Below are 10,139 nucleotides of genomic sequence, written 5' to 3' on the forward strand. Positions count from 1 at the left end.
CTAAATTTTGCCCAGGGGCCTCCTGGGAGGTTAATCCAGCCATGCTGTAGCATATCAGTGATAAATGTGACATGAAATAACTTTCACCTCACTTTATTAATCATTTATGAACTAGCTACTACAGCCTACTACTAAATAAGATTAGGCTAATCTATGTTACTCCTGACATTGTTTTTGTAGTGGTAAAAATACCCCAAGTGAGATAGCCTATATTTTTTGATTTATGCATTACTTTTTTGACAATGTCACTGTTCTTACTATTTAAGAAGATATATATATATATATATGTTAGTACAAGTACTCCACAATCTAATGTAAAGTTTATTAATACTGTATCTGTGTTACCGCCCACCGCCGTGTGTGCAGCGTCGATAAAGCCCACCGTCCATCTCACAGTTTGACTCACACCGCACGGCAGCCAGGGCGTCGCCTGACTATAAAATCTCTGCTGCGCTTATTCCCAACTTCTGAACATTCCCACCTCTGCTCTGACGACCACGTCCCAGCCCTGCACGGTAAGACCTCATGGCTCTGCTCCCTTCTCAGTTTCGCTTTGTTTGTCAGGATTTTCACAAACCCTTTAACGCCTGCAGGTATACAGCCGATTGGGTGTGGGAGAAATGAATTACTTATGTACTTTTATCTGCTACGCATAGTTTTCCTGATGGGAAGGCATGGCCTGTCTGTGGTAACGGTTTTTTTTTATGGAGAATTGAATAAAAGTTTCTCTGCTGTTTTGTAGCCTACTACTTTTAATTATAGCTGTATATACTGTGTATATATGTTGACTATGGCCTATTTATATGGTGCTGCAAGTTCCAGCTCACACTTTGACAATGTTTAGGACTTTAAGACTGTTTTAATATTTTTATAAGATTCATGTAGTAGGCTATTTTTTCCTGTTTTACTCACGTTTCATTCCACCTCTTGTAGTATTGTTAACACAGTGGAGTCTGTATACACAATAGATAAAGGGTATGGTGTGACTGGTGGTGACTGTGGGCATGTACACACATGTGCTCTGCTGCTATAGACTCAAATTCCACCATTCGGGGCCTTGGTAGACTTAAGTTTTCCATTCCCTGTCACACAAATAACACACAACCTCTCTCTGTTTTTCCCTCCCTCTTCTCCTTTTCAACTGTTGAAACTCCACAGCAACAAGGTTAAGTGTGTTCACAGTGGTTTCAGTTTTGTGATTTGTTTTTTTGAAATCAGGGGCTATCCCGGCGGTCTTTTTCTAACAACTTAATAACAGACATTCTCTCACTTCTTCATGAACATTAGTCATCAGTGGGAGGGGACGCTGGAACATGGGCCAAGTGCTGCTTCCCCTTCATTGAGTTGCTTCACATCTACCTACAAAACGATGGAACGATCCTCTTTTGCGGGACGGAGTCTTAATTTTATTTCTCCAAAAGAAAGACACATAATCTGACTGGAGGAGGTGACTGTTGATAAATCAAGCCAACATTTGTTTTACACAAGCGGTTTGTACCGTTTACTCTGAGAGGATCCGCTTCTTGGCTTTTTGAAATCCCCCTTAAAATCTTTAGATAAGGTCATCAGGAGGACATGATACTGTACAAAAGTCATTTTAGGACTTTCACATCAACTATCACAGCTAAAACAAGTTTTTATCAATCTTCTCCATTTTCTCATCAAAGTTCCCTGAGTTCTTGTTTTTAAAATTGGTCACTGGAACTAAACTGTGTGCCATCAGTGATCATATCAATTTGAACTTTGTTTTTCAGTCGAAACACACTCCCAGCAACCATGCCTTCAGAACTGGAAACCGCCATGGAGTCACTCATCAAGGTGTTCCACCGCTACGCCTCTAAAGAGGGCCGGACCGGCACACTCAACCGACGAGAGCTCAGAGAGCTGATGGAGAACGAGCTGTCTAACTTCCTCAAGGTGAGAAGGGATCAACGTGTAAAGTGCATAATGACAGCTTCCAAAACATTTTAACACAGTTGTTCATTATTGATTTTCTTTGTTGATGCTCCCCTTCAGTCTCAGAAGGACCCTGCTGCTGTCGACAAGATCATGAAGGACCTGGACACCAACGGTGATGGCCAGGTGGACTTTGAGGAGTTTGTTTCGCTGGTTGTCGGACTTTCCATTGCCTGTGAGCAGTGCTATCAGATGCACATGAAGAAGACTGGAAAGAAGTAAAAGATGACAGCAGAAGAGAGGAGAAGAAACCAAAAAGAATATCAATTTTTGTAAAGATAGTTTTGTCCATTAAATATACTGAAGAATTTCAAACCTCTTGTGTCTCGTGGGCGTTGTGTGTCTATGTGTAAATTACTGCATATTTAGGCTCATGTCTTTGTACATTTTCTCTCATTTAAATACGAAACCACCTTTCACCACATTTATTTGCATGAATATTAAAAAATGACAGCAAACGTCATGTCATAGCTATTTCCCAGCCATTGGTTTGTGTTAACCTCACACCCTGGTAAATCTCATTCCAGAGATCACGTTGTACTCGCTCTCTTGGCAACTGTACCAGCAACACTAGGTGTGATGACGTAATTCCCACCTGTATTTTATGCTTCCCTGAGTGTGATAGGGCAGACAAAACTCTCCCTCTCTGCTTGATAAAGTCCTGCTTATCACTGCCCCGAGGAATCTGCAGAATGTTCTGCTCATGACCACACCTCTCTCTGAAGCTGATGTTGCAACTCTCTACATTATGGCGCATCAGTGAGCAGATAAATTAGCTGATAAGGTGCTTTGTAACCGAGTAAAGTTTGCAGCATATTAGTCAGTTCCATTTGATTAAGCAAGGCAGAAGTGGGCACCATGAAGAAATGTGGAGGGTCTGAGTCACAGGGCTCGGCAGATCAGCTCACCACTGTTTTTCCACCAAATTCTTTTCATTGTGTTTCATGTCTGGTCAAAGTTGGACAACCCCAGAGAGGGGGACAGGATAGGATAGCCCTCCGCCTTCTGACTTTCCCTGACCAGAAAATGGGAGGGTTTTTTTTTTTTCACTCTAAAATCACATCTTCTCAGGCAACACTTCTTCTCAGGCTATGTGCTGACACCGACAGGCTCCACCAATCAAATGCTTCCGTCACAGATGTAAAGGATAGGGTTCTGTGGGTTAGGGTTGACGACCGTGGGTTCTGGTGATGGTCTACCGTTCCCAGAGAAGTATGCAGAGCTTTTACTGCTTGAGGTAGCCGTGCCTGGAAGACTAAACTTAGGGCAAAGGAGTGTCACGTGCCTCATGAGCCTTGCACACACCTCCCTGGGTAAGGCCAGACTTTGCGGCCTACCAGTGTTCATGGTTACAGCGCAAACACTGAAGTTGCTAGGCTACGATACTCTCAGTGGGTATGTGTGTGATTGTGTGTGTGTGTGTGTGTGTGTTGCTACAGTTTGTATTCACCCCTCAGTTTACACAAGCACCACGCCCATGTGATCCACAGCTGAGTTTAGAGCCGGGAATTCCTACTTTGCTGACTGTTTTTTTCAATATCCCTTTTGTGTTTCTCATATAAACAGACCACTGCATTCATAGAAGTATGAGGTGCAGCGAACTCATGTCTACAGGCTACATGTTTATCATGGGGCCTAAAACAATACAATCATCATTTGTGCAGATGAATTACTCTCTAGAAACATGAAGCAAGACACCAGCCGTCGATTTGGGACGCCAATGACCAGGTCAAATCTTTCTCCCTAAGTGAGCAGACTTCCTAATACTGAGATCAGGACCTTAGTCACAACCTCGTCAGCTGGAACAACCCTGCATCCTCCCAGTTTTATTATATCTCTAGTCATTCTTTGTGGAGGGGTGTGTATTGGTTCAAAGATTAGCAAACATTCACCACTCACCAGTGTATACCACACCTACATACTTTGGATGTGCACAGACAGAATAGCCCCTGTCAGTGGATAATTTAATCTGTTAAACTATAACACCAGTTCTTAACACATCAACCCCCCAACGTCCGGTTTGTAGCTGTTGCCATGGGAAACGACATCGAACTATTGTGATCTTTTTATAGCTGATGATGTAGCTTATAAAAAACGTTGAAGTACTTCATATCAGTTTATTGGTTTCCTTTTTGCTGTTGCTTAGATCTGAGCCAGCATTTTTGCTGGTTATATTCATAGGTGAAAGGATATGTTCACACTTTTATTTTTCACCCCACTTTGCAAATATAAAACAACCAACAAAACTGTTTAAAGTCAGAGTGGGGCACTGCCCCAAGTGCCCTACTTTTCCCTCCATCTTTGAACGGTGAACACAAGGTTGTAGCTACATTAAACCTTCTTCACAGAAGACATTTTGGCCAGCACAGGTGTAGATAAATGACGGTGGCTTTTATTGTTTGTGGTCTTTTACTCCCCTCATTTACAGAAATCTCTTTCCTGTCTTTCACTAATGAAAGCTTAAAACTCCCCTACAATAATATATATTTTTAAAAATTATTAAAAATACTAATAAAAAAGTACCAAACTTCTTTTTGAATTCTGGTTAAAACTGTCCAACAGATTCTCTTTTGGGAAAGAACACTATATGCTTTCTTTCCAGTGTACTTCTGTTTCACCACCAGATGGCACACGAGAATAACTGTAATCATAATGTTGGCCTTGAATGTTTGATAAGTTATTAAAACCGCTCCGGCTGTGCTGCAGATAGTTTCATATGAATCACAGCTGGAAGAAAAGTGGAATGTGGTTTCCATGGATACTCCCTCCCTAATTTAAGTTATTAAAATGAGGAAGGAAGAGGACAGGAAAAAAGTTTGACGACTGTTTTCCGCACAGTGAAAAAGTGCAGTGCAATGTTGCATTACAACAGAAGACATGCACGGTGGTGAGAGGGACTTAACTTCTCATCTACGATCTGTACTTTACTGGACTTTGATTTAAGTTGTTAATTAGAGACCAAAATAATTGTACCCTGACCAAAGAGGAGAGACAGGAAAAGACCTTTGATAACTAAGCATAAGTCACACAACAGACCACACACACACACACACATATGGAACTAAATATACACAGAGTTGCCACAGCACTGACTTTTTTTTATTTATTTATTTATTTTTTTGGTCTCTCATTCCTGGTCTCTGCAGTATGACTCATGAGCTTCAGGGACATGACTGTGAGTCATAGCCTCCACCACAAAATTGCAAGGAAGAGTGGACCCATTTGAAACCATAACAATCAACGCTCACTGACTCACTGTGCCTAAGGTTCTCGTTTTAGAGTCATGTGTGTCTCAAACAATTAAATAAAAATAGACAAAAAGTCATTATACGCACAAAAGCACCAGAAATTAGTCAGTACAACATGCAATTTAAATGTCTGCTGACACACGAGTGGATAGAAGAAAAAAAAAAAATCCACATTTAACTTAAAACATGCATGACATTGAATTTGCCAGGCAGTTAAGTCTTTCAGGAAGGGTACTGCAACCGAAATCTCACATTTGGTCTTTATCTTTAGAAAAGTCATAAAAATGATCAAAATTTATTTGGGATTTGTTGCATAGAGATATTGTATATAACAAACTTGCAAAATGAAACAGAGGTGCAGGTATTTTTTTTAAAAAACATGACAAAAGTTTGCTCTCCAAGTTAACTTTGTTTTTTGTCATAAAAAGCAGCTCTAGTATTTGTCTAATCTAGCATTAAAAGGATTAAGAAAAGTGATCTCTAAAAGGACCTGCTGTATATGACTGCATCGTTACAAAAAGTGAATGTGTTCACATAGTAATTGTAACTCTCCTTTCATCAGCTTGCAACAGACAAGAAAAATGAATACAGATTTTGTTTTCGCTGAATTAAAAAGAAGTAAACTGACAGTAAGCATAAAATCTATATCTCATCAGATACACTGCATCAAAGAATGTAAAAAAAAAAAACTTTTTATGACTGTTGCATGACTAAGTTGGCTTTGATTATATTGTAGCTGTAACAAGCACGGAGAATTTTAACTTTGAAGAAGTCAGCACACTGCTAATCTTCATATTCTCTATGTCCAAGACTGTCTGCAGTACTAATAGCACTAACAGAGTCAAATGCAATCTTGAGATCACAACATTAAGTTACTGTGATAAATTATGCTAACTTTTTTTTTGCATTTTGAAAGTGCTTCCTGAATGCATACATGCAATGTTCTTATCAGACTGCAAGATGTTGTAGACATGAAGTACAAAATGATTCACAGCAGAACCCCTGACAACCAGCATGAATAATCATTATTTGTTTGTTGATCATTTTCTAAGCAACAATAGATAAATGCAGTGTTTCTTGAAGAGTGACTGAAATGAAAAAAAGTTACAGAACACAGGGGGACACAAGAAGTAGGAATGGCTGAAGATGAAAGGGGTATTATGGAGGGAGGGATAGTGGGTGTGGTGCTGTATAAAGCATCCTTTGCATCCATTTCCCCATCACTACAGCTCCTCCAAGACTGACTTTCACTCTCTAATCTCCTTAAATCCCAACCTTGGTGAGTAGAAAATCTAAACAATCTCATTTTGTGTGAAAAAATTGCTCCTGGACTTTTTGCAATTGGAAATTTCATGTCATTCTAGTCATTTTTATTTGTGTGAAATTCAGAAATAGCACACAAGTATTCACAAACTGCAAAGTTACCAGCTCTGTGTATATTTTTTTAATTAACTATGACTTCTCTTCATTGCTTGTGAAACTTGCAGTGTTGCAACAGATATTCTTACTTTTACTTGAAACCAAATCTGATCAGGTATTTATGGTATAGTATGGTTTTTGTTTTTGTGCTCTCTTCCTCCACAATTCCCATCTGTTTACAAACCCTCCGGTGCCACAGTTTCCTCAGCTTACCACACCCCAGTGAAGGAGCAGTACCATGTGAGTCAGAGTCAATGCAACCAGAACTGACTCTTGGGTTCATGCAGTCAGTGGGAAAAAAAAACACTTTTCAGCTAAGAGAACAGACATCTGGCACCGTCTGCAGGGACTTTAATCAAGCCTTGACCTGCTCCTTTACCTAGTTCAGCATGGTTACCTGGAGAGATTCTGCTGTTGCCATAACAATGTCCCGTGTCACTCGGCAGAGACGCTGTGTTAGAGACCGGTGACATAGGGAAATACGAGTGCTTGGGCCCTGGTGGAAACCCAGGGTTTATTTATATCCAGCAGCATGGAAAATCCAGAGAAAAACACTAGCAGAGACAAAAGCAATTATGTCAGCCATTGTTTCATACTTTTAATCTTTTAATTAATTAATTAAATTAGTATGCATTCCTTTAAGTATATATTTTGCTACATAATGTATATATTTTGTGTCTGTTATTATAGTATATGAGTAAACTCATGTTGCCACTTAAACTGCAACAGGACAAAAAAGCAGTTGGCCAACACTGGCACAATAGTGAAGCAGACTTATAACTAGACGCCAGATTCTAAAATGCAATGCTCGGCCAAAAAAAAAAAAAAAAATCAAAAGAACGTCTAACTGAGTAAATCTGTTCAATGCCAGTTCAACCGCACAGTCCCTGCACTCCTCTCCCTTCCTTTTTTTTCCCCTGCAACCGGTCCCTCAAGCTGTGGATATAAACTATGTCCTTTGTTAGCATTTCAAATTTGACCACAGTATCACATGATGAAGTCAACAGATCTTCACTCGTCCTCTAGATGGAGTCATAGCGACTTCAAATGAGAGCGCCATCCTTCAGCTACTTCTTCAGTTAGTCCATCTGAGGATGTATAACCAATACCACAGAGTCCATGTCATCACAGTATAAAAGGTTTGATGACAATCAATACAGGGACACCAGGAAAAATTCCATGTGTCATTGTTTAATTCTTTTTTTATTTCTGTCCTCTTAAACCAGCCATCATCATGTCTGACATCCAGCAGGCCATGGCCCTCCTCATCACCGCCTTTGATAAATACTCTGGCAAGGAGGGGGACAATCACACCCTGAGCAAGGCGGAGCTGAAAGAGCTGCTTGCGAATGAATTTGGAGAGCTGCTGGGGGTGAGTGACCTTTGGCCTCTCTCCGTGTCAGTGCTGCACACTCAAAAGGATGAATGAATACACTGACCTACATGTAGAGCTTTGTATATTGAGAGTATTAAATACATTAATATTGTAATATGGTTTGTGCATCTGGCTGTGCACACGTCCAGTGACATTTCTGATGAGCCTGCTGAGAACTTACCTACAACTAATGTCTTAAAATGACGACATGCATAATGGAATCCTGTGTTTGGCAGAAAGTTGCGCAAAGCCAGGCAACGCGTTCGCTAACTTTTTTCTTACCTGCAGAAATCCAATGACAAGGCAGCAATAGACCGCATCTTCAAGGATCTGGACACAAACAAGGACAACAGTGTGGACTTCCGTGAGTTTGTCACCCTGGTGTCCTGCCTCACTCAGATGTGCCACGAGTACTTCATCGGCAAGAAATAGGGATCCGAGCGCCACCTTGGGGCCAGCACGGAGAGGTGCCTTCCTGTGAAAGAGAAGAGTGTCTCTTTAAGGAATAAACATTTACTACTGCTAAAAGGCACTAACAAAAAATATTATATATGTCGTTATGCAAAATTAAATAAACTTTTTTTCGTTGTTTGAAACACTTGAGTTGTGCACTTTGTGTGTTACTGCACGTACCAATATTGGGCAATTGCACAGACATGTCAGCTCCATAATCTTCAGTAAGCTGATGATACTTTTGATGTTTGCCCAAAACACATTAAGTGTTTGATTTTGTTCTCACTAGACTTCATGCCTGAACTCTTGCTGGACTACCTTCAGGAAAGGAACAATACAACTGCAGGTTATGGTAGGAAGGACGCCATTGCAATTCAGAATGTTTGCCAAGCACTCTATTTAAGACAGGACTATGTAACTTCTGAAATGAGAAATAAAAATAATCTTCCTCTTACAACTAAAATATTAAAATTAGTTTCTTTTACTGTAAACTCTTCTCAGTTCAGCTTCAACTTTCATTTATTTCCATTTATTGGTGACGTGTTGGCTATACACCAATATTCTTTTAACACGATGTATTTTGGCAAAAATGTGTCTCAAGGGCACAGCAACCTGCAAGTTTTTATACCAATCAAATACAGAACAGGTGGTCTCACAGATGACACCTCCCTCTATAATGAATTTAAATTAATAATAACATTATTAATTAAATTATTAATTTAAAATTAGTAATCAGCACCTCAATTGTACAATTACTTGCTCCTGTTTAGATTACATAAGATAACATGACATGAGGCACAATGATATGTTGTGTAGTGTTTGGCATCAGTTTTTAACTGTGTCACGAGGCAGCAAATCAGCCAGTGACAAAAATGAGAGAGGGAGAGAGAGAGAGAGAGAGAGCATGTTTCTGTATTGTACCAAAGTACTTAAAGTAAATACTAACATTAACATTCAGCTCCCATACAGATGGAACATCATTTTGTAAGAGTGGCTTCTCAGTTTGTGGAAAAGATGAGCTCTGACTCCAAGGGCAGTTACATAACTGTCTGTACTGCAGGCCTTTTTATAAAATACAGTGGGGTTCAAAAGTCTGAGACCACATTGAAATTCTCGAATATTTCCACATAAACCTGGAAATAATCAGAAAGTTTGAGGATTCTGAAACATTTAAAAACACAAGAAGTTATGTCATGTAAAATGAAGGGGAATTAATCAAGATTCTGCACTATTTCTATTGGTGAGCAATCAAAATTAAGCAAATCTGGAGCACTGACCAACTCAACTCCCTTGTATAAAAGGTCCAATTTCCTTTAGTTGTATCCCTTCCAATGAAGCATGTGCTCAGATGACAATCAGGTGGCTCGTCCAAGTAACTCAACTTGCAGCCAGGGTTCACTTGTTATAAATAAGTCTGTGCCTCAAGTTTCCAGCTGATCATTGCTTACTAAGTAGCATTGTGATAGTAGAAAAAATAGCGTCAGAAACAAGTGAAAGTGTCATAAATCAAACTGTTATTCGAAGCTCCTAGTATCTAATCATGGCTAGACCAAGGGTTTCAAAGGGAGCACTGTATGTTACTCCAAAACGCTTTGTAGAAACTGGATCGGGTGTCTTAAAAGCACAATCAGGCAGACCAAAAGTGACCACACCATCAGAAGAAGTTCAATGCATCAAGCTTAGTTCCC

General features: G+C 39.9%; 2 protein-coding genes across 2 annotated transcripts; both read left to right on the forward strand.

Annotated features, from left to right (window-relative positions):
• The first annotated feature begins 402 nt into the window (after positions 1 to 402).
• LOC111223183 (protein S100-A1-like) lies at positions 403 to 2,271 on the forward strand. Its single transcript, XM_022747227.1, has 3 exons — positions 403 to 515; positions 1,755 to 1,917; positions 2,017 to 2,271. Exons 2-3 carry the CDS (start codon positions 1,777 to 1,779, stop codon positions 2,176 to 2,178), a joined length of 303 nt encoding a protein of 100 aa, XP_022602948.1. The 5' UTR covers positions 403 to 515; positions 1,755 to 1,776; the 3' UTR covers positions 2,179 to 2,271.
• Positions 2,272 to 6,423: 4,152 nt separating this feature from the next.
• On the forward strand, positions 6,424 to 8,594 carry LOC111223226 (ictacalcin-like). The gene is made up of 3 exons (XM_022747291.1): positions 6,424 to 6,483; positions 7,850 to 7,995; positions 8,287 to 8,594. The coding sequence occupies exons 2-3, from the start codon at positions 7,858 to 7,860 to the stop codon at positions 8,428 to 8,430; spliced, it is 282 nt and encodes a 93-aa protein (XP_022603012.1). The 5' UTR covers positions 6,424 to 6,483; positions 7,850 to 7,857; the 3' UTR covers positions 8,431 to 8,594.
• The last annotated feature ends 1,545 nt before the right edge of the window (positions 8,595 to 10,139 follow it).

This window comes from Seriola dumerili, unplaced genomic scaffold, assembly GCF_002260705.1.
Source record: "Seriola dumerili isolate Sdu_G_001 unplaced genomic scaffold, Sdu_1.0 BDQW01000110.1, whole genome shotgun sequence".
NCBI lineage: Eukaryota > Metazoa > Chordata > Actinopteri > Carangiformes > Carangidae > Seriola > Seriola dumerili.